At 35.7% G+C, this 26,949-nt stretch overlaps 1 protein-coding gene across 1 annotated transcript in view; it reads right to left on the bottom strand.

The window, feature by feature from the left end:
- The window catches only part of LOC128655915 (uncharacterized), a 271,973-nt gene that overhangs the window by 9,221 nt on the left and 235,803 nt on the right, over window positions 1-26,949 (bottom strand). The window contains exon 2 of the mRNA XM_053709507.1: window positions 5,756-6,231. Within this exon, the coding sequence (XP_053565482.1) occupies window positions 5,756-6,228 (473 nt within the window). The 5' untranslated portion in view covers window positions 6,229-6,231. The remainder of the gene's footprint in view (window positions 1-5,755; window positions 6,232-26,949) is intronic.

Raw genomic sequence — 26,949 nt, 5'->3', positions numbered from 1 at the left:
TACTCTGTGAGCTTGCGCTTTCAGGGTTGCTATATTGATTCTCTGTTAAAGTAAGATTGTCTGTTTAAGTATAATAGTTAGCTAACCAAGCTAATTTATAAATATTTTGCTTTGCAAGGGTTGCATTTTATAAAACAAAATAACTGTTTGTTGGTTTGTATCTATCCATTTATTTTTTTTAATTTTTTTTTTCTTGTTTCCTGTGTGGGTAATTAGAGGTGGGACTTTTTTCAGCTGTTTGGGCCTAGCTAGACTATAAATTTAGCACATTTACTCTGGGAGCTTGCTCTTTCAGGGTTGCTATATTGATTCTCTGTTAAAGTAAGATTGTCTGTTTACGTATAATAGTTAGCTAACCAAGTTAATTTATAAATATTTTGCTTTGCAAGGGTTGCATTGTATAAAACGAAATAATTGTTTGTTGGTTTGTATCTATCCATTTTTTTTTTATTTTTTTTTCTTGTTTCCTGTGTGGGTAATTAGAGGTGGGACTTTTTTTTCAGCTGTTTGGGCCTAGCTAGACTATAAATTTAGCACATTTACTCTGGGAGCTTGCTCTTTCAGGGTTGCTATATTGATTCTCTGTTAAAGTAAGATTGTCTGTTTACTGTTTAAGTATAATAGTTAGCTAACCAAGCTAATTTATAAACATTTTGCTTTGCAAGGGTTGCATTTTATAAAACGAAATAACTGTTTGTTGGTTTGTTTTTTTCTATCCATTTTTTTTTTTCTTGTTTCCTGTGTGGGTAATTAGAGGTGGGACTTTTTTCAGCTGTTTGGGCCTAGCTAGACTATAAATTCAGGGTTTCTATATTGGTTCTCTGTTAAAGTAAGATTGTCTGTTTAAGTATAATAGTTAGCTAACCAAGGTAGTTAGGCAAACAAGGGTTTGGGGTAACCAAGGGGAAATATAATTATTTTATACTTTTAAGTTAAATATGTTAGCAAGAATGTGTGAGAATATTATTCAGTGTACAGCTTGCCATATGTTTGCATCACTAGAGCAGCCACTTCAGGGATTATATGTTTGTGGTAAATGTGAGCATATTGTCTCTTTAGAAACTCATATTGGAGTTCTGGAGGAACAAATTGCAACACTGCATGAAATTCAGACACTTGAAAGGGAAATGGATAGGACTGAGCTAATTATTAATGGTTCTAGCAGTGGGAATGGGGAGGATTCAGATGAGGAGACTCCAGGATGTAGCTTGGTCACAGTTAGAGGGCGAGGTAAAGGTAAGCAGAGGAGACAGGCCAGTTCTGAGCTGGTACACCCCAACAGATTTGCCAGATTAAGTGAAGATGTTGGGGATATCAGTTCAGGGGTGGCAGTGTCAGAGAGGGCTGTGTTGTCTAGTATAGTGAACAGCCCTTTAGTTGTGGAAGAGCAGCATACTATGGTGGGCATGGTAGAGGGGAATACTATAGTTAACAGTCCTTCAGTCATGGAAGAGGAGCATACAAGTCAGGGCCTGAGACTCTATTATTAGAAAGGTTGATAGGGTAATTTGTCATCCAGACCCTTTAAATAGAACAATTTGATAGATTGTTAGAGGGATGTGGGTCTGATCCTGCAGTCATGGTGCATATTGGTACTAATGAAGGAATCAGCGGGAGATGGAGAGTCCTAAAAAATTACTTCAGGGAGTTAGGTAGCAAGCTTAAAGCAAGGACCTCCAAAGTAATATTTTCTGAGATATTACCAGTTCAGTGTGCTAATTCAGTAAGGCAGAAGGAGCTAAGGTCTGTTAATTCATGGTTAAAAACATGGGGTAAAAATGAAGGGTTTGACTTTTTAGAGCACTGGGCTGACTTTTCACTCGGGTACAATTTGTACAGTAAGGATGGATTGCATCTGAATGACATGGGTGCAGGTGTGTTGGGGGAAAGGATGGTAGCAAGTTTAGAGAATCTTTTAAACTAGGCAAAGGGGGGGAGGGTCAGTTAGAACACAATAGAATAGAGATATCAGTCTGTGAATCTGTCAGTCCTTTTATATCTCAAGGAAGAGATGACTTAAGTAATGTCACATTAGAACGTATGGAGGAAAGCACACCAAGTATCAGCAGAAAGCACATGAAAATTAAATGTATAACAACAAATGCAAGAAGCATGACGGGTAAAATGTGGGAGCTGACGCTCTTAGTTGCAGAAGAGGACTATGATGTTATCAGTATAACTGAAACTTAGTGGGATGATTAACATGACTGGGCAGTTAACTTAGAGGGGTATACTTTATTTAGGGACAGAAATAATAAAAGGGCTGGAGGAATCTGCATGTATATTAAACCTAACCTTAAACCTACAATAAGGTAAGATATTTCTGATACAGGCGACAATGTAGAGACCCTGTGGGTGGAAATAAAGAGTGGGGGGAAAAATCCTAAAAAAATATTACTAGGAACATGCTACAAGCCCCCCAACATTAGTGACCTGGATGAAACTCAACTACTAATACAAATAGGTAAGGCTGCTAATAACAGTGCTGTAATTATGGGAGATTTTTACTACCCTGATATAAACTGGGCCAATGAAACTAGTAATTCAGCTAAGGGGGATAGATTTATAAATGTTCTCAGGGATAACTTCTTGTCACAACTAATAGAGGAGCCAACTAGGAGTAAAGCTATATTGGATTTAGTGCTATCAAATAATACAGATATAATATCAAACATAGAAGTCAAAGAACATTTGGGTAACAGTGATCATAACATGGTCCCATTTGAAATTTCTTTTCATAAACAGTGTCTTAAAGGTTTAACCAAGACTTACGATTTACGGAAATCATTAAATAACATAAATTGGGACAAAGTATTCTCTAATAAAAATACAGAGGATACATGGATAACATTTAAAACTTTGTTAAATAAATATACATATCAACAAATACCATATGGTTATAAAAATAAAAAATCCAAGCCAATGGGGCTGAATATAAATGTGTTAAGAGAAATTAGGAAAAAACATAGGGCATTTAAATTATTCAAAGAAAATAGTACAGACTCAAAATTCCATATTTATAAGGAATGTAACAAAGCATGCAAAAAAGCAATCAAATTAGCCAAAATTGAAAATGAAAAATTAATTGCAAAGGATTCTAAATCTAACCCTAAAAGATTCTTTAAGTACATAAATAGTAAAAAATCTAAGAAAGACAATATAGGTACATTAAAATGCGGGGAGGGTAGCATGATTAACAGTGACAGGGAGAAGGCTGAGATACTAAACCAGTTTTTTTCTTCAGTATACACAAGAGAGGAACCATTGGATGATACTTTGGAACAAAATAGAACATGCCAGCCCATACCATTAATTTGGTTATGTATAGAGGATATCAGGAAGGAATTGGATAATATTAAGGTAAATAAAACTCCAGGCCCAGATGGAATACACCCAAGTGTGTTGAGGGAACTTAGCACTGTTATAGACAAACTTCTACTCCTAATTTTTCAAGACTCATTATCCTCAGGCATGGTACCCAAAGATTGGCGTAAAGCTGATGTGGTGCCACTCTTCAAAAAGGGAAGCAGGGATGATCCAGGAAGCTATAGACCAGTTAGTCTGACATCAATAGTGGGGAAGATATTTGAAGGGATTATAAAGTATTATATTGATGAGCATATTCATGCAAACAAGATTATGAGTTCTAATCAGCATGGTTTTATGAGAAATAGATCATGTCAAACTAATCTAATTAGATTCTATGAGGAAGTAAGTAAATATATAGATAAAGGGGAATCAGTTGATGTAATATACTTAGATTTGCAAAGGCGTTTGATACAGTGCCAGATTAATGCACAAAATTAAGGGACTGGGAATAGCTGAAAATGTTAGTTTGTTGATAAATAACTGGATAAAAGATAGGGAGCAACGAGTAGTAGTAAATGGATCATACTCAGATTGGACAAAGGTAATCAGTGGAGTACCCCAGGGATCAGTGCTGGGCCCTTTTCTTTTTAATATTTTTATAAATGACTTGGAGCTAGGATTAAATAGTGACATCTCTATTTTTGCAGATGATACTAAGTTAAGTAAGGTCATTAGGTCAGAGCAGGATGAACTTTTGTTACAAAGGGACCTGCAAAAATTAGAAGTATGGGCAGGTAAATGGAAAATGAGATTTAATACGGGAAAATGCAAGGTTCTACATTTTGGAAGTAAAAATAAGCAGGCAACGTATTATTTAAATGGGACAAGACTTAGCCAAACAAAGGAGGAAAGGGATTTGGGGGTAGTAATAGATAACATGCTAAAGATGGGTGCACAATGCAGGGCAGCAGCTTCAAAAGCTAATAGGATACTAGCATGTATTAAAAGAGGCATTGACTCAAGGGAGGAAAGCATAATTCTGTCACTATATAAAGCCCTGGTAAGACCTCACCTTGAGTATGGAGTGCAGTTCTGGGGACCGATCGCAAAAAAAGATATTGCAGAACTAGAAAATGTTCAGAGAAGGGCCACAAAGCTAATAAGGGGATTGGAGAATTTAACCTATGAGGAGAGGCTAGCCAAACTGGGTCTGTTTTCTTTAGAAAAAAGGCGCTTAAGGGTTGACATGATTTCTTTATATAAATATATTCAAGGCCCATATACAGAGATGGCAGAAGCGCTGTTTATTCCAAGAAAATTGTTTGTGACCAGAGGTCACAGTTTAAGGTTGGAGGAAAGGAGATTTAATCTCCTGCAACAGAAACGTTTTTTCACTGTAAGAGCAATAAAATTGTGGAACTAATTACCAAAGGAGGTAGTGAATGCCAATACCCTAGATACATTTAAAAAATATTTGGATACATTTATGCCTATAAACAAAATTCATGGATATGATTGCTAGTATTAAATTGGTCACCTTTTAGTGGGGTTATTTAATCTTAACTGGAGCTTTTTGTATATATTTTAGATTTGTATAGGTTGAACTTGATGGACTTCGGTCTTTTTTCAACCTCATCTACTATGTTACTATGTTATGAATAAATCGGCTTTTCCTTGGCAGACTTTTCTAGGCATGTCCCTCTTTAACCCTGGCCAAGTTTACCAAACCCATGACAAGTGACAAGAGTAGGGGAAATACTGATCCAATTATAAACATATAAAAAGTAAATACAAGTAAATCTGTACTGAACATCATGATTTACCAAATATTAGCTTCTAAGGAAAGCATAAGACGGAACTCAAATGTGTGATAAAGCCCATTCTAATTCTAATGGTTGTGAGGGATTTTCCAAGTTTATATAATCTGGCATTGCATTTCCTCCAATAGGAATTTATCTAGCACACTTCTGTTTTTAAATCCTAGTGTCACAGCCACCCTTCTATAAACTGTATTATTAAGACTATTATTAGTTAAGGGATATTAAACCCAAATTTATTCTTGAATGATTCAGATAGAGCATACATTTTTAAGTAACTTTCTAATTTACTCCTATTATAATTCTTTCTTCGTTCTCTTGCTATCTTTATTTAAAAAGCAGGAATGTAAAGCTTAGGAGCCAGCCCATTTTTTTATTCAGAACCTGGGTTATGCTTGCTTATTGGTGGCTAAATGTAGCCACCAATAAGCAAGCGCTATCCAGGGTGCTGAACCTAAAATTGGCTGGCTCCTAAGCTTTACATTCCTGCTTTTTAAATAAAGATAGCAAGAGAACAAAGAAAAAATGATAATAGGAGTAAATTAAATAGTTGCTTAAAATTGCCTGCTCTATCTGAATCATCAAAGAAAACATTTGGGTTTAGTGTCCCTTTAATACCCAATGCTTACTTTTTTTTTGCATCAGGAATATCTGTATTGTCACTATCCATGTTAACATTTAGCTCTTGCAACATCTTGTTTAAGATCTCATAGAATTCTTTGTTGTCCTCTCGAATTCCTTTGTTATGTTCTGAAATGACTTCCTGATAGCCAGAATCTTGAGTGTCAGAATTCACTGTATATTTTAGGCTTTGCAATACACGGTCTGTGTCCTTAAGTAGGTTCTGAAGATATGTGACGTCTTCTTTAATAACAGAACGTTCATCTTTCCCTGCACATGGCTCTTGTGAGGGAGTCACAAACGTCAGATGACACTGTGTTGTGTCTTTAGTCGGAGGCTCTTTGGGTTGGTCTCGAAGTGTATCAATAATAAATCCTGATCCTAAATCTGCCAGTATGTCATCTCCACTTTGGCCTGAGCCAAAAGATATGGCAAGCCAAAGATTAAGCACTGTACTGAGTGCCGAATGCTGCCACATCATGACCTAAAAAACAAATAGAAAAAAATCTAAATCAAATATTATAATAGTTTAGACAAGCTGAAGAAGTAAATCCTTAATAACATACAAAAGCAGGATTTGACTAACAAAACTTAAATGGACATGATAATGAATTCAGTTGTGTTATTTAATTAAATTAGTTGTTTAAAGGGACAGACTAGTCAAAACTTTCATGATTCAGATAGGGCTATTTTAAAAAACTTATTTTTAGCTTCAAATTTGCTTTGTTCTTTTGATATTCTTTGTTGAAAGCTAGACTTCGGTAGGTTCATATGCTAATTTCAAATCCCTTGAAGGCCACCTCTTATCTTAGAGCATGTTGACAGTTATTCACATTTAGCCAGGGCTAGTTCATGTGTGCCATACAGATAACAATATGCTCACTCCTGTGAACTGATTGGCTAAAATGCAAGTCTGTCAAAAGAACTGAAATACGTGGGCAGTCTGCAGAGGCTTAGATACAAGGTAATCACAGAGGTAAAGAGTTTATTAATATAACAGTGTTGGTTATGCAGAACTGGGGAATGGGTAATAAAGGGATTATTCATCTGTTTAAACAATAACAATTCTGGAGTAGACTGTCCCTTTAAGTATTGAAGAACAAGTGTTAATTTCTATAACATAATCAGTGTGACCATTTTGAAACTTAGTTTCCCTTATCTTACCTCTTCTGCTGTAGACAAGTAGAAACATATATAAAAAGAGTCAATACAGTAAACAAACAATGGCTGTGCACAATAAAGCATTTTATAACTAGTGCTGCCTGACTGCAAATATAAGACAAAAAGGCTTTCAAATCTAGGGTAACTAAGTTACAACAGAGAAGAATATTTTATAGAATCTCTGGGCTAATTGAAAAGGGGAAAAATAAAGAATAAAAGGTATATTACAACATTTTTACTTGACATATTTAAACATTTTATATTACAAAAAACATCTGCAACATCTGTGACCTAGGTTTTCAATATGCCGCAGATTGTCTAAACCAGCTATTTTATTTGCGGCATTTGTAGGTTACAGAATTTGCTTTTTGGCCTCTCTAGAGAGTTTGGGACAAGCCCACTTTTTTTACTCAAAAGCAAAAGACGTTTAAAGGGACATGAAACCCACATTTTTTCTTTCATGATTCAGATAAAGAATGCAATTTTAAATAATTTTCCAATTTTTTTCTATTATCTAATTTGTTTTATTCTCTTTATATCCCACATAGGAAGACTCAGAAGTTTCTAATTGGTGGTTGCACATATATGCATCTTGCCATTGGATTTCAGCTAACTCCAAGTAGTGCATTGCTGCTCCTTCAACAAAGGAAACAAGAGAATAAAGCAAATTAGATAATAGAAGTAAATTGGAAAGTTGCTTAAAATTGTATGATCTATCTAAATAATGAAAGAGAAAAATGTGGGTTTTATGTCCCTTTAATGTCTTTTTAAATTAATTTTTTCACTGTATGATATTTTGGAAAGGGAAGCTGGGAGAGGAACTGTGGCAACCTGGTTGGAGAGTCAGTTTGAGAAGTACAGGCATTGTTGTGAGTAATGTGGGAACAGCATGTCTAGGTGATGGGAGGAGCATGACTAGGGGATGGGAGGGGCATGGCTAGGTGGTGGGAGGAGCATGGCTAGGTGATGGGAGGAAACACAAGGAAATCCGCTTGTCGTCATTAAAAACAGTGAAAATGTATTGGAAAATAGTTAAAATGCCCAGGGGCTCACACATACAGAGTGGGATTAGGAGCAAGGTAACAGGCTTACGCGTTTTGGCCAGGGGGCAGTAATCATAGCCAGCTAGGTGATAGGAGGGGCATAGCTAGGTCATAGGAGAGCATGGCTAGGGGATGGGAGCTGCATGGCTAGGTGGTGGGAGGAGCATGCATAGGTGATGGGAGGGGCATAGCTAGATCATAGGAGGAGCATGGCTAGGGAATGGGAGGGACATGACTAGGTGGTGCAAAGAGCATGGCTAGGTGCTTGGAGGAGCATGGCTAGGGGATGGGAGGGGCATGTCTAGGTGGTGGGAGGAGCATGGCTAGGTGATGGGAGGAGCATGGCTAGGTGATGGGCAGAGCATGCCTAGGTGATGGGAGGAGCATGGCTAGGGGATAGGAGGGGCATGTCTAGGTGGTGGGAGGAGCATGGCTAGGTGATGGGAGGGGCATGGCTAGGTGGTGGGAAGAGCATGACTTGGTGGTGGGAGGAGCATGACTTGGTGGTGGGGCATTTATAAGATATAGTGACCTGTTGTAGGGACAAACCATGTCTACCTATGCAAGACAATTTGGAGCTCTAGATTTTCTCTGCTGTGATGTTAGTTGCACACAACATATATTTTCTTCTAATTTCAAACACAAATAAAATAAACTTATATTTAACATATTTTCATGAACAATATATGTAAACCTGCATAAACACAGTTCCTTCACTTACACATACAAAATATGCCATCTCTTTATGCATATCTCCATATTATGTCCTTTAAATAAAATTGTAAATGTTATTCACTGTATGAGTGTACTAAAGATTTGAATAGTGACAAATGATAATCTTCCCCTACATCTTCTTACATTATAACCTCTTATTTTCTTTTCAGGCTGCTGCTCAGAAGATTGATTGACTGACACATCCTAATAAATTGCAAATGCTGGTAAAGTGCTTGCTTTTCCATACTGATGATCTCCTTCTTGATCAGTGTTGAATAATATTCTCTTCTTTCTGGCTACCCCAGCATCAGCAGTTAAAGGAAACTTAACTGAATAATTCAGAACCTTATACCTCATTTATTCATTTATTAATAGTGCTTTTACAGTTTTACTCATAATAAAACATTTTAGTTCGAACCTCCACCTCACTGTATATATTCAAAATGGCCACCATATTGTTCAGTGCACCTCCACCTTCCTTAGCTTGGAGAAAATACACCCCATGTATTTGCAAAGGCCCCATGAGTTTACTATCTGCCAAAGCACTGTGCCTGCATTATAAATGCTTGCTCATGACAACTTCTAGGACTGGGAGCAGTGTTCCCTGTAAGCCCAGCAGTGAAACAGTTAAATAAGGAACCACACCTTGCAGTCTGCATTGTGTATTGTTTGCTAATTGCTCTAATTAACTGTTTAACTGCTGGGATGCTCACAAAACTGGCCTTAGAGAGAAAAGTTGTGGGGAGATCTGAGCTGTGTTGTGTCTTATGACAAATAGGTTTAGGTACAATTCTGTATTTTCAATGAATCACAATATGTGTTGTATAAAGTGTGTGAGTTGTGTATTTTGCATAAACTACAATTTCCAGCTTTGTATCTTGTAGTGCACAGCTAACTAAAATACTGAAATCTGCAGTACGTTTACATTTATCAGATGTAAACCTATTGTGTTTTAAAGATATATAAGATAGATAGATAGATAGATAGATAGATAGAAAGATAGATAGAAAGATAGATGGATAGATAGATAATAGATAGATAGATGATAGAAGATAGATATATAGATAATGGGAGAGAAAGACAATGAAAGATAGATAGATAGATAGATAGATAGAGAGAGAGCAAGAGAATGATATACTGTATAGATAGATAGATAGATAGATAGATAGATAGATAGAGAGAGAGCAAGAGAATGATATACTGTATAGATAGATAGATAGATAGATAGATCAGAGAGAGAGAACGAGAGTGATATATATATATATATATACACATATATATATATATATTTATTTATATATTTATATATATACATATATATATATATATAGATAGATAGACATTTTTTCAACTGATTCAATTTATTATCACATTTATGAATTTAATTTTTTTTTGTAACAAGAGTGTATAACAGTCTTTATATTCCATGCAGTTTTTTTCTTTTACATTTTTAAAAAGCATTCATACATAACCATGGTTTAATTTGCATGTATAATACCCTAGCCACAAGTTCCTATTGGGCTCCCGGGTACAATTTGATTTTCACACTGCTTATGCGCAACTACAACTCCACATGTGAGCATTATACTTCTTCCTATAAAGAAGGGAAATTACAGAATAGCAATTCCTTTGAGCATTGTACTGTTTACCTGCATCACAACAAGATGGAATACATTATAAAGCTGTATCATATAATGTATAATTTAGTCTTGTAGTCCTATATAACAGTCTAGTCTACGTAATGATAAATCTAATGTAGAATGTATCATTTAAAAATGAATTTGTTACTTTGCTAATTCATATCACTTTTAAATTTGCTGGGGCGTGAAACTTGGTTTATAGAGTTATCTTATGACCAATATTCAGATTTGTTCAAGAGAAGTCAATTGGTCATGTGGTTTGGCAGCCATTTTAAATTGTTCAAAATTGCTTAACGATTTTTTAAATTTAATAATAAAACAAAAACCGTTTGACAAACATACTTTATTTTTGCCATGTTTATTGACATCTATGGTGAGCACTATTGTGAGTAATATGGAGGCTGTATCTCTTATGATCGGGCAGCCATCTTGGTTTAAGCGAAAATATTGAGTCTATTTTCTCTGCAACCGCTTATTTAAGAACTGTGAAATTTGCTGTATAGTCTTATATGGTGACCTAGATTCACAATTGCTCATTATGAGAGAATCAGACACATGATGCGGCAGCAATATTGTTTTTATTTTTATCGTAATTATTTGTAGTTCAATTCTGCCTCTTTTGAGTAAATTGCTCACAAAACACAAATTACTTATGTTAAACTCTTAAAATCAGGTATGCTGGTACAGCCTATTGCAATGCTACATCTCATGCAACATTGAACTCATAGGTCACATGGTTAGGCAGCTTAAAAATTTTCAGCTCTGGAACTGCTTACTGTTACAACTTTGAAACTTGCTGTGATCAGTGCTGCTATGACCTAGATTTGCCATTGCTCAGCAGAAGTGCCTTGGTCACATGATGTAGCAGCCATCTTGCATTTTGTGAAAATCTTTAAACATCTTCTTCTCTTAAACTGCTTAGTGCAATAAAGCACAATTTTGCACATATGCTCCTTACAAGGTCCTCTACCAAGTTTGTTCAAACTGCGATTTTTCCATAATCAACATGGCTGCCGTGAGACCTTTTTATTGACATTTAATTGCGTAAATTTGCACTTTATGCATAAGTTTTACAATAGTTAACAATATTACAGTGTAATAGACACATGATTACACATAGTCATAACCCTCAAAGACAATATTGCAGTCAAAATTCGCACTGCGCAGTCGCCTTTGTGAAATAAAACATTTGCAAATTTTCATGAAACTGATGCAAATTGTAGAGGTCTATATAGTGAGCATTAGTATGTGCAATTTGAAAGCCATACATTGCATCATTTGGTGGACCTTTTGTTTCAAATGCGCTGTTTTTAAAAACTACAAAAATCTTCTTCTCCAAAACCGCTTATGGGACAGACTTGAAATATTGTTTATAGAGTTATCTTAAGACTAACATTCAGATTTGTTTAAGAGAAGTTGATAGATCATGTGATTTGGCAGCCATTTTGAATTGTTTAAAAATGCTTAACGATATTTTTAAATTAATAAGAAAACAAAAATCGTTTGACAAAAATGCTTTATTTTTACCAGGTTTATTGACATCTATGGCGAGTACTATTGTGCATAATATGGAGGCTGTATATCTTATGATCTGGCAGCCATTTTGTTTTATGCAAAATATTTGAAAATCTATTTTCTCTGCAACCGGTTATGTTAGAACTGTGAAACTTGCTGTATAACCTTATATTGTGACCTAGAGTCATAATTGTTCATGTTGAAGGAACTAGTCACAAGCTGTGGCAGCCATATTGGTTTACGTGAAAATTTCAAAAATGTTTTTTCTTTCCAACTGCTTATGTTAAAGCCGGGAAATTTGCTGTATAACCATATATTGTCACCTAGAGTTACATCTGTTCATGTTAAAAGTATAGGTCATATGGTGTGGCAGCCATTTTAATAAACGCTAATATTTTGAATTTTTTTTTTTTTTCCAAATGCTTATGTTAGAACTGTAAAAACTTGTTGTGTAGCTTTATATTGTGACTTAGCTGCTTGTATGCCATTGCAAAGGTGATGCGCTTGGCCACCTCTATTGCTGCTTGCAGCTATATTTTAAAATGTATTAAAAATGATCCTCAGTGTAGTATATTTTGTATATATAAATGGTACAGACAAATAGGAATTTAAAATAAACAATAACCTTGTATAGCGCATATTTAAGTAATAAATAAGTCATATTTTAAAATATAAAATATTACATCAAATCATGAAGATGAATAATATATAAAGTAGAAATAGGAAACTGCTATTTGATTTTTTTAAAATATTTTATCATAATTTTTCATTTACTTTAATGCGGATTCAGAAATTTAAAAATGGTCAAATAAATTAGTTCCTTTAAAATGGAATATGGGAACCAACTATCTAAGTGAAGCTGATCAAAGGTGGATGACGCATGTGCAAAACAAGGCTGTTATCCCCCCGGGTTACTGTTGCTAAGTAACATACTCTGAGATGCAACATTTCTTTAAAAAACGCACATTGCAGAACGTTATATGTAAATGGAACAGGTTAACATCACATGCTGAGATTTTCATGCTCTACTAAACAGAATGCAGATGTCTAGGAACCGGCAGTTTAAATGCTAGATCATTTTACAGCATCTGAATATGAATGCTTTATGGATTGTAGTTTGTGTTTTCAGTATGAATATGAACTTTGTAATTTATGTTTTTTGTTTGTTTTTGTTTATTCAAGTGATTACGGTTTAGAGCAAAGCAGAGTCTGTTAAAAAATATGTTTATTTATTTTTATAATTATAGTCAATGGGGTAGATTTATCAAATGGCGGGAGGACATGATTCGCTGTAGCGAATGTCTGCCCGACATCGCTAAATGCCGACAGCATACGCTTGTGAAATGCTTGTGCAATGCCACCCCCTGCACATTTGCGGCCGCTAGCAAGGGATGCCAATCATACCAATCGTATATTATATGATTTCAGTCCACCACCTCAGAGTTGGCGGACGGGTTAAGGTGCTTCTTAAATTCTGTTTCCGGTGAGCCAGGAGGCACTAGCGGAATGAGCAGCACACACTGCTTAATAAATCAGCCCCAGTGTTTTTAAATTAGTGAATATGGTAAAAAAACAACTAATTAGTATATGACAGGTGTATCTGATAAAAATTTATACATTAGTTTTGATATGGTTAGTCTTTTAATCCTAAATATTACAAGTCAGTAGATGCAGTAGCGTATTTAGGTTTCTGCTTGCTATTTTTTTTTCAGAACATTTCAAAAGAAAATGGGCTAGCAAAACACTTGCATACAGGTGGGTTGAATTGCATGCATCTCATGGCATTTTATCCCTGAGAGAATAGAGAGAAAGGAAGGGGAGGGGAGAAAGGGAGGGAAAGAGAGAGAGAGAAAGAGAAAGAGAGAGAGAGAAAGAGAGAGAGAAAGAGAAAGAGAGAGAGAAAGAGAAAGAGAGAGAAAGAGAAAGAGAGAGAAAGAGAGAGAGAGAAAAAGAGAGAGAGAAAGAGAGAGAGAGAAAGAGAGAGAGAGAAAGAGAGAGAGAAAGAGAGAGAGAGAAAGAGAGAGAGAGAAAGAGATAGAGAGAGAAAGAGAGAGAGAGAGAGAGAGAGAGAGAGAGAGAGAAAGAGAGAGAGAGAGAGAGAGAGAATAGTGGGGGGAGAGGAGATAAGGGGGGAGGGAAAGAAGGGAGTGAAAGAAGGGGGGGGAAAGAAAGGAGCAAGGGAAGGGAGGGAGGGAGTTGAGGGAAGGAGAAAGGGAAAGAGGAAGGGAGGGAAAGAAGAATACACTTTGAAACAATCACTGCCCTTTACATGCAACAACATACAGTAATTACCATCATTCAAGTAATGCAACTTTTTAAGTGTCCGTTTCCTATTTACCCCATGGGTTCATGAATGCAGAGAAAGCTAGCTATTAGTAGCTAACATACATTAGCACTGAGAGTTTATGATTAGACATCACATGAATGCAGAGAAAGCTAGCTATTAGTAGCTAACATACATTAGCACTGAGAGTTTATGATTAGACATCACATGAATGCAGAGACAGCTATTAGTAGCTAACATACATTAGCACTGAGAGTTTATGATTAGACATCACATGAATGCAGAGAAAGCTAGCTATTAGTAGCTAACATACATTAGCACTGAGAGTTTATGATTAGACATCACATGAATGCAGAGACAGCTATTAGTAGCTAACATACATTAGCACTGAGAGTTTATGATTAGACATCACATGAATGCAGAGAAAGCTAGCTATTAGTAGCTAACATACATTAGCACTGAGAGTTTATGATTAGACATCACATGAATGCAGAGAAAGCTAGCTATTAGTAGCTAACATACATTAGCACTGAGAGTTTATGATTAGACATCACAAGCTGATCTAAGCAGTGCGCAGAAGCATCCAGTCAATTAGTTACTAAGACCTGTAATTAGCACTGCGCTCGCAGACCCACCATAGCTGATAAGGGGAGGCAGCATATTGGCACAAGGTCTTCTCCTCCAGCCTCACCTTGTAAGCATATCACCGAGCAAGTTTCTCACCTAGAACGTTCCACTTCAAAAATGCCGGCGGATCTAAATGAAGTAATGGTTTAAAGGAGCACTGCCTATGAAGAGCAACCTTAATCAGCGCACGTGCCTTGTCTTCTCTGTAAAAGCCTACACTTTATCGCTCACAGTACTGTGTGCTGGCTTTTAGAGAGAGGATAGGGCAGATGTGCTGCCCCTCCCAAATCTGCTGCCCTAGGCAACGGTCTGGTTGGCCTAGGCCATAATACATCCCTGATGAAATGTATATGACTTCAGATTTCCAAATTAAAGTTACATTAAACCCAAACATTTTTTTTCATGATAGAAAATAAAATTTTAAACATTCCAATTTACTTATATTATCTAATTTGCTTCATTCTTTACATATCATTTGTTGAAGAAATAGCAATGCACATGGTTGAGCCAATCACATGATGCATCTCTTTGCAGCCACCAATCGACAGCTACCAAGCTTATTTAGTTATGCTTTTCAACAAAGGATATCGAAAGAATGAAGCAAATTAGATAATAGAAGTAAATTAGAAAGTTGATTAAAATTGCATGCTCTTTCTAAATCATGAAAGAAACAATTTGAGTCTCATGACCCTTTAAGCTCTAAAGTCAGCTGGGTTTGACAGGTTGGCCTTAAATCATTTGCAAGACGATTATTTGAGGATGGCAAACTTAGTATATGTATTGAAGACTTTACAACCAACTTGCATCAAAAAACTAACCTTCTTGGAGATTTTTTCCAGGTTGGTTACATCAGTCGATTTACACTCACTCAGTTTACAGTCTATACATAGTTGCACCACTGTGAATAAACTCCATCGGATATAATTGTTTTCATTAACTGACGTGTTCCTTTAGCTGTGTTTTGCAGCTGTAACACATAAGCCCAGACTACAAGTGGTGCGCTATTTTTTTCCCCTTGAGAACTAACTGTGCTCAAGTTAAAAAAAATTAAAGCTGTCAGATTAGTGCTGGTTGAAAGTAAAACGTTTTTGTGATAGGAAAAGACTCAGGTGCGCTAACGTCAAAACTTTGGATATTGTGACCCCCGCTAACTCCCTCTACCCATATGGGGCGTGCAGAAGAAAGCCTTATCCATTTATCGCTCACACGTTAACCAGACATTGCTTTAGATCAACTGCGCTAAAGCTGAAGGTTCATTAGGAATACTTCACATTCTATTTATATTAATATATCTACTGTATATATACTTTTTTTGTAGAATATATATCTATACCTATATATCTTTAGGAATATATATACATATACCATATATACAAATATATGCTTGTATGTGTAGGAATACATTTAAAAATAAAAATTACTTTTTTTTTAAGCCTTTCACTTTCTTCAGGTCTCAAATTGTGCTAATTCTTCTAGAGCTATTTGAGCTTTCGCTTGAACGCAACCGATAACTTTTAACTTGTAATATCAGCACTATTTAGCAAGGTCACGATATCCATTGAAAGTAATTGTTGAGCTAGAACAGGGGTCAGCAACCTTGGCCCCCCAGATGTTTCAGAACTACATTTCTCATGATACTCAGCCTAAAGTGTGTCTGAGCATCATGGGAAATATAGTTTCAAAATACAGGGAGTGCAGAATTATTAGGCAAATGAGTATTTTGACCACATCATCCTCTTTATGCATGTTGTCTTACTCCAAGCTGTATAGGCTCGAAAGCCTACTACCAATTAAGCATATTAGGTGATGTGCATCTCTGTAATGAGAAGGGGTATGGTCTAATGACATCAACACCCTATATCAGGTGTGCATAATTATTAGGCAACTTCCTTTCCTTTGGCAAAATGGGTCAAAAGAACGACTTGACAGGCTCAGAAAAGTCAAAAATAGTGAGATATCTTGCAGAGGGATGCAGCACTCTTAAAATTGCAAAGCTTCTGAAGCGTGATCATCGAACAATCAAGCGTTTCATTCAAAATAGTCAACAGGGTCGCAAGAAGCGTGTGGAAAAACCAAGGCGCAAAATAACTGCCCATGAACTGAGAAAAGTCAAGCGTGCAGCTGCCAAGATGCCACTTGCCACCAGTTTGGCCATATTTCAGAGCTGCAACATCACTGGAGTGCCCAAAAGCACAAGGTGTGCAATACTCAGAGACATGGCCAAGGTAAGAAAGGCTGAAAGACGACCACCACTGAACAAGACACACAAGCTGAAACGTCAAGACTGGGCCAAGAAATATCTCAAGACTGATTTTTCTAAGGTTTTATGGACTGATGAAATGAGAGTGAGTCTTGATGGGCCAGATAGATGGGCCCGTGGCTGGATTGGTAAAGGGCAGAGAGCTCCAGTCCGACTCAGACGCCAGCAAGGTGGAGGTGCAGTACTGGTTTGGGCTGGTATCATCAAAGATGAGCTTGTGGGGCCTTTTCGGGTTGAGGATGGAGTCAAGCTCAACTCCCAGTCCTACTGCCAGTTTCTGGAAGACACCTTCTTCAAGCAGTGGTACAGGAAGAAGTCTGCATCCTTCAAGAAAAACATGATTTTCATGCAGGACAATGCTCCATCACACACGTCTAAGTACTCCACAGCGTGGCTGGCAAGAAAGGGTATAAAAGAAGAAAATCTAATGACATGGCCTCCTTGTTCACCTGATCTGAACCCCATTGAGAACATGTGGCCCATCATCAAATGTGAGATTTTCAAGGAGGGAAAACAGTACACCTCTCTGAACAGTGTCTGGGAGGCTGTGGTTGCTGCTGCACGCAATGTTGATGGTGAACAGATCAAAACACTGACAGAATCCATGGATGGCAGGCTTTTGAGTGTCCTTGCAAAGAAAGGTGCCTATATTGGTCACTGTTTTTTTTTTGTTTTGTTTTTGAATGTCAGAAATGTATATTTGTGAATGTTGAGATGTTATATTGGTTTCACTGGTAAAAATAAATAATTGAAATGGGTATATATTTGTTTTTTGTTAAGTTGCCTAATAATTATGCACAGTAATAGTCACCTGCACACACAGATATCCCCCTAAAATAGCTAAAACTAAAAACAAACTAAAAACTACTTCCAAAACTATTCAGCTTTGATATTAATGAGTTTTTTGGGTTCATTGAGAACATGGTTGTTGTTCAATAATAAAATTAATCCTCAAAAATACAACTTGCCTAATAATTCTGCACTCCCTGTATCTGGGGTGCCAAGACTGCTGACCCCTGAGCTAGAACGATGTCAACCAGACTTCTCTGGTATATCTGTTTTACTATTGACTTATAATAATAATATCAAGTTGCCCGCTAATGTTTGTGCGGTCCAGCAATACTGCTTATCGCATACCGCAATATTAACGCGCCACTTGTAATCTGTGCCATAGTAAATAATCCCATAATTCCCCATGTCCAGTTATAGTTGCCACCTCAGCCATGTTTTCCTGGACATACATGTTGCAGGGGGTGCAGGGAGAAATATGAATATTGCTGTCCAGAAACACAATACAGGTGGCCCTCGTTTTATAACGGTTCAATTTACACTGTTTCAGAATTACAACCATTCCTTCTGGACTACCTGTACATGTTCCTTCCTGCACACCCTGCAGGATGTAGATGTTTAACTCATAAGTGTCCAGGAAAGCATGGCCGAGGTGGCAACCCTATGTCCAGTTCACAAGTTTATTTTAAAAGTGTATTCTTATTTCAGGTGCCAATATAATTGCTTCCTTGAGCTTTAAATCCAAAAATATTGATGTTTGCCCAAACATGTTGATAAAACACAGCAGACGTTAACTCATTTATTTACTGATTCACATATCATGGTGATGTAAGTGGTACAAAATAACTGCACTAAAAACAAACATTTACAGTGGAAAATAAGGAAGGATAATATGATCTTTACCCATAATCACACTTTTTCTTACCTGACACAATAGCACTTACTGTGTTTAAAATGAGACCTACTTTATAGCTTTCATGTCATTCATTTTAATTATGTTTACCAGCCAGGAAAGCAAGTTGTACTGTCTTTTAGCCATATGATCATTTATTCGTATAACCATTTTCCCAGCCATCTGTTGCACATACAACACAGGGCTGTTTTCATTTAACCCAGGTGTTATTTATTAAACTTGGTAGAATGAGACACTGGAGAAATATTGATGTAAATCAAAATGCAAATATAGAGCATTCATGCCTTAATAAATCAAATCCTGGATTTTTATTGCTCTCCCAAGCTGTAGTCAAGAGGATTTAACTGATGGCCGGCAAAGCGTTCAATTCAACAGACACATGAGGCTTCGGCAATGAATGAATAGTTATCAATAGATACATTTCAATCCAACAATGAATGAAAAGCATTTTGCTAACATTTTCTTTTCAATGGAAAGAGAAATTCAGAGTTTTGAGATTAAGGTAAATTAACTGAAATGTTTTTATTGATTAATATATAAAAAAAAATCAAACTTGTTCATGATTCTGATAGAATATACAATTTAAATCAACTTTCCAATTAGCTTTTATTATATTATTTGCTTAATTCACATGGAATTCTTTATTAAAAAGCATAATGCACTACTGGGAACTAGTCGCTGATTGATGGGTGCACGTATTTGCCTCTTGTCATTGGCTCACCAGATTTGTACAGCTTGTTCCCAGTAGACCATTGCTGCTCCTTCAACAAAAAATATCAAGAGAATTAAGTCAATTTAACAATAGACGTAAATTAGAAAAAAAAATAATTATATGAAAGAAAAAAAATGGATGTTCCTTTAAAGGGACAGTTTATAGTAAAAAATAAAAAGTTCTGCTTTGTTAGAAGTTTTAATTTTGAAACTTTTTTTTTTTTTTATTGGCCCAAGTTTCTAAACTTTGCAGCTAAGGAGTGAAAAGGAAAAAACAAATTATACTAAAATGTTTTACAACAATATATTACAATATAACTTGCCTTCTAGTTTAGTATACATTACTTTTCTGTCAATTAAATCAGCATATTGTGAATTTTGAACAAACGGTACCAAAATGCAACTGGCAAGATAAATCAGTGAGACTTGCAGCTGTAAAATGCTTAAAGGGACATTAAATTCAAAATGAAACTTAAATGGGTTGGACAGAGCATGAAGTTTTAAACAACTTCCCAGTTTACTTCTATTATCAATTTAGCTTAGTTCTCTTGGTGTCCTTTGCTAAAGAGCAGGTGAGCTCAGAAGCGGACACATGTTTTTAGCCATCTATCAAAAAACAGGTTGTTGCCACTTTGGTCCCACAGAGAATGTTCCTTTAGTGAAACCTTTTAATGGACCAACAAAATATTTTTTTTTTTATTTCATAAGCTTTCAAGACCTCACGGGTCAAGGAATATAGCCACCTGTCAAAATTATTTGCAATAATGTTTATAGCAATATTTTACATTGTTGCAAATACTTATGCTATGGACTGCCATGGACACATGCGCATGCTTCTAAGCTCATCTACCTAGGTTTGCTTTCAATAAACTATATCAACCACCAGCTAGCTCCCAGTAGTGCATTGCTGCTCCTGAAGCTACTTAAATATGAGTTTCAATAAAGAATACTAAGGGAATGAAGTAAAATTGATAAGTAAAGTGATTTTTTTTAATTATTTTTTTTTAAAAGATTTTTTTATTGAGAGATAATATTCCAAAATCGAATGAATTTATTTGATCAAATTTGCTTTGTTGTCCTGTTATTCTTCACTGAAGAGATATCTAGATAGGCAGCGTTCACATGTCTGGTGCACTACATAGCAGAAAATAGAGCTGATATCTAGTGCATTGTTGCTGCAGACATGACTACATTGCTTCTGACACCTTGTCGGCCATACTGGAAAAAACATTATGACAGGGAATGTCATGTTACAGTTTAAATAAAATGGGCACTGTGTGCTGGATCCTTATCAAAGGGACATCAAACCTTAAATTGTATTTCATAAAAAGACAGAGCAAATAACATTTTATAAAACAAACCCCTCCAATGTACTTCTCTTGTCAATTTTACTCCATTGTCTTGGTATTCTTTGTTAAAAAAAGCAGGTAGGCAGGCTGATGAGTGTGCATGTGTCTGGAGCACTATACGGCCACCTGCTTTTCAACAATGGATACCGAGAGTACAAAGTAAATTTGGTAACAAAAGTAAATTTAAAAATTATTCGCTTTATCTGAATCAGAAAAACGTGACAACTACACACATTAATACCCAGGGTGCAATATATTAAAGGAACACAAAGACAAAAACAATTCTATTTAATACAATTTAAAGGAACACTAAACCCAAAATTAAACTTATGATTCAGATAGAGCACTGAATGTTAAACAACTTTCCAATTTACTTCCATTAACTAAATGTGCACACTTTCTTTTCATATGCACACCTTCTGAATAGACATATATGCACACAGTCTTTTCATATGCACACCTTCTGAATATACATATATGCACACAGTCTTTTCATATGCACACCTTCTGTATATACATATATGCACACAGTCTTTTCATATGCACACCTTCTGAATATACATATATGCACACAGTCTTTTCATATGCACACCTTCATATATACAGTATATGCACACAGTCTTTTCATATGCACACCTTCTGAATATACATATATGCACACAGTCTTTTCATATGCACACCTTCTGTATATACAGTATATGCACACAGTCTTTTCATATGCACACCTTCTGTATATACAGTATATGCACACAGTCTTTTCATATGCACACCTTCTGTATATATTCAGTATATGCACAGAGTCTTTTCATATGCACACCTTCTGTATATACAGTATATGCACACAGTCTTTTCATATGCACACCTTCTGAATATACATATATGCACACAGTCTTTTCATATGCACACCTTCTGAATATACATATATGCACACAGTCTTTTCATATGCACACCTTCTGAATATACATATATGCACACAGTCTTTTCATATACACACCTTCTGTATATACAGTATATGCACACAGTCTTTTCATATGCACACCTTCTGAATATACATATATGCACACAGTCTTTTCATATGCACACCTTCTGAATATACATATATGCACACAGTCTTTTCATATGCACACCTTCTGAATATACATATATGCACACAGTCTTTTCATATACACACCTTCTGTATATACAGTATATGCACACAGTCTTTTCATATGCACACCTTCTGAATATACATATATGCACACAGTCTTTTCATATGCACACCTTCTGTATATACATATATGCACACAGTCTTTTCATATGCACACCTTCTGAATATACATATATGCACACAGTCTTTTCATATACACACCTTCTGTATATACAGTATATGCACAGAGTCTTTTCATATGCACACCTTCTGAATATACATATATGCACACAGTCTTTTCATATGCACACCTTCTGTATATACAGTATATGCACACAGTATTTTCATATGCACACCTTCTGTATATACAGTATATGCACACAGTATTTTCATATGCACACTTTCTGAATATACAGTATATGCACACAGTCTTTTCATATGCACACCTTCTGAATATACATATATGCACACAGTCTTTTCATATGCACACCTTCTGTATATACAGTATATGCACACAGTCTTTTCATATGCACACCTTCTGTATATACAGTATATGCACACAGTCTTTTCATATGCACACCTTCTGTATATACATATATGCACACAGTCTTTTCATATGCACACCTTCTGAATATACATATATGCACACAGTCTTTTCATATGCACACCTTCTGAATATACATATATGCACACAGTCTTTTCATATGCACACCTTCTGAATATACATATATGCACACAGTCTTTTCATATGCACACCTTCTGAATATACATATATGCACAGTCTTTTCATATGCACACCTTCATATATACAGTATATGCACACAGTCTTTTCATATGCACACCTTCTGTATATACAGTATATGCACACAGTCTTTTCATATGCACACCTTCTGAATATACATATATGCACACAGTCTTTTCATATGCACACCTCCTGTATATACAGTATATGCACACAGTCTTTTCATATGCACACCTCCTGTATATACATATATGCACACAGTCTTTTCATATACACACCTTCTGAATATACATATATGCACACTTTCTTTTCATATGCACACCTTCTCAATATACATATATGCACACAGTCTTTTCATATGCACACCTTCTGAATATACATATATGCACACAGTCTTTTCATATACACACCTTCTGTATATACAGTATATGCACACAGTCTTTTCATATGCACACCTTCTGAATATACATATATGCACACAGTCTTTTCATATGCACACCTTCTGAATATACATATATGCACACAGTCTTTTCATATGCACACCTTCTGAATATACATATATGCACACAGTCTTTTCATATGCACACCTTCTGAATATACATATATGCACACAGTCTTCTCATATACACACCTTCTGAATATACATATATGCACACAGTCTTTTCATATGCACACCTTCTGAATATACATATATGCACACAGTCTTTTCATATGCACACCTTCTGAATATACATATATGCACACAGTCTTTTCATATGCACACCTTCTGAATATACATATATGCACACTTTCTTTTCATATGCACACCTTCTGAATATACATATATGCACACCGTCTTTTCATATGCACACCTTCTGAATATACATATATGCACACAGTCTTTTCATATGCATACCTTCTGAATATACATATATGCACACAGTCTTTTCATATGCACACCTTCTGTATATACAGTATATGCACACAGTCTTTTCATATGCACACCTTCTGTATATACAGTATATGCACACAGTCTTTTCATATGCACACCTCCTGTATATACATATATGCACACAGTCTTTTCATATGCACACCTTCTGTATATACAGTATATGCACACAGTCTTTTCATATGCACACCTTCTGTATATACAGTATATGCACACAGTCTTTTCATATGCACACCTCCTGTATATACATATATGCACACAGTCTTTTCATATACACACCTTCTGAATATACATATATGCACACAGTCTTTTCATATGCACACCTTCTGTATATACAGTATATGCACACAGTCTTTTCCTATGCACACCTCCTGTATATACATATATGCACACAGTCTTTTCATATGCACACCTTCTGAATATACATATATGCACACAGTCTTTTCATATGCACACCTTCTGAATATACATATATGCACACAGTCTTTTCATGTGCACACCTTCTGAATATACATATATGCACACAGTCTTTTCATATACACACCTTCTGTATATACATATATGCACACAGTCTTTTCATATGCACACCTTCTGAATATACATATATGCACAGTCTTTTCATATGCACACCTTCTGAATATACATATATGCACACAGTCTTTTCATATGCACACCTTTTGAATATACATATACGCACACAGTCTTTTCATATGCACACCTTCTGAATATACATATATGCACACAGTCTTTTCATATGCACACCTTCTGTATATACAGTATATGCACATAGTCTTTTCATATGCACACCTTCTGAATATACATATATGCACACAGTCTTTTCATATGCACACCTTCTGTATATACAGTATATGCACACAGTCTTTTCATATGCACACCTTCTGTATATACAGTATATGCACACAGTCTTTTCATATGCACACCTTCTGTATATACAGTATATGCACACAGTCTTTTCATATGCACACCTTCTGAATATACATATATGCACACAGTCTTTTCATATCACACCTTCTGTATATACAGTATATGCACAGAGTCTTTTCATATGCACACCTTCTGTATATACATATATGCACACAGTCTTTTCATATGCACACCTTCTGTATATACATATATGCACACAGTCTTTTCATGTGCACACCTTCTGTATATACATATATGCACACAGTCTTTTCATATACACACCTTCTGTATATACAGTATATGCACACAGTCTTCTCATATACACACCATCTGAATATACATATATGCACACAGTCTTTTCATATGCACACCTTCTGAATATACATATATGCACACAGTCTTTTCATATGCACACCTTCTGAATATACATATATGCACACAGTCTTTTCATATGCACACCTTCTGAATATACATATATGCACACAGTCTTCTCATATGCACACCTTCTGAATATACATATATGCACATAGTCTTTTCATATACACACCTTCTGAATATACATATATGCACACAGTCTTCTCATGTGCACACCTTCTGAATATACATATATGCACACAGTCTTTTCATATGCACACCTTCTGTATATACATATATGCACACAGTCTTTTCATATGCACACCTTCTGAATATACATATATGCACACAGTCTTTTCATATCGCACCTTCTGTATATACAGTATATGCACACCTTCTGAATATACATATATGCACAGTCTTTTCATATGCACACCTCCTGTATATACATATATGCACAGAGTCTTTTCATATCACACCTTCTGTATATACATATATGCACAGAGTCTTTTCATATCACACCTTCTGTATATACATATATGCACACAGTCTTTTCATATGCACACCTTCTGAATATACATATATGCACACAGTCTTTTCATATGCACACCTTCTGAATATACATATATGCACACAGTCTTTTCATATCACACCTTCTGTATATACAGTATATGCACACAGTCTTTTCATATGCACACCTTCTGAATATACATATATGCACACAGTCTTTTTATATGCACACCTCCTGTATATACATATATGCACACAGTCTTTTCATATGCACACCTTCTGAATATACATATATGCACACAGTCTTTTCATATCACACCTTCTGTATATACAGTATATGCACACAGTCTTTTCATATCACACCTTCTGTATATACAGTATATGCACACAGTCTTTTCATATGCACACCTTCTGAATATACATATATGCACACAGTCTTTTCATATGCACACCTTCTGTATATACAGTATATGCACACAGTCTTTTCATATGCACACCTCCTGTATATACATATATGCACACAGTCTTTTCATATGCACACCTTCTGAATATACATATATGCACACAGTCTTTTCATGTGCACACCTTCTGAATATACATATATGCACACAGTCTTTTCATATACACACCTTCTGTATATACATATATGCACACAGTCTTTTCATATGCACACCTTCTGAATATACATATATGCACAGTCTTTTCATATGCACACCTTCTGAATATACATATATGCACACAGTCTTTTCATATGCACACCTTCTGAATATACATATATGCACACAGTCTTTTCATATGCACACCTTCTGAATATACATATATGCACACAGTCTTTTCATATGCACACCTTCTGTATATACAGTATATGCACACAGTCTTTTCATATGCACACCTCCTGTATATACATATATGCACACAGTCTTTTCATATGCACACCTTCTGAATATACATATATGCACACAGTCTTTTCATGTGCACACCTTCTGAATATACATATATGCACACAGTCTTTTCATATACACACCTTCTGTATATACATATATGCACACAGTCTTTTCATATGCACACCTTCTGAATATACATATATGCACAGTCTTTTCATATGCACACCTTCTGAATATACATATATGCACACAGTCTTTTCATATGCACACCTTCTGAATATACATATATGCACACAGTCTTTTCATATGCACACCTTCTGTATATACAGTATATGCACATAGTCTTTTCATATGCACACCTTCTGAATATACATATATGCACACAGTCTTTTCATATGCACACCTTCTGTATATACAGTATATGCACACAGTCTTTTCATATGCACACCTTCTGTATATACAGTATATGCACAGAGTCTTTTCATATGCACACCTTCTGTATATACAGTATATGCACACAGTCTTTTCATATGCACACCTTCTGAATATACATATATGCAGTTTGTGATTGCAATGAGAGGGAACATATAACCAACTTTAACATTTGTGAGATAGAAATCTAAGTGCTTTTGCATTGTTTTTTTCTCATACATTTACTGATTAATTAGAGGGGATTAATTACAGAGCCCTGGTGTTTGCTGAAATTGCTTTAAACTATAAAGAAAATC

The sequence above is a fragment of the Bombina bombina genome, chromosome 4 (assembly GCF_027579735.1).
Source record: "Bombina bombina isolate aBomBom1 chromosome 4, aBomBom1.pri, whole genome shotgun sequence".
Classification (NCBI taxonomy): Eukaryota; Metazoa; Chordata; class Amphibia; order Anura; family Bombinatoridae; genus Bombina; species Bombina bombina.
This window is presented reverse-complemented; position numbering and strand designations above follow the sequence as displayed.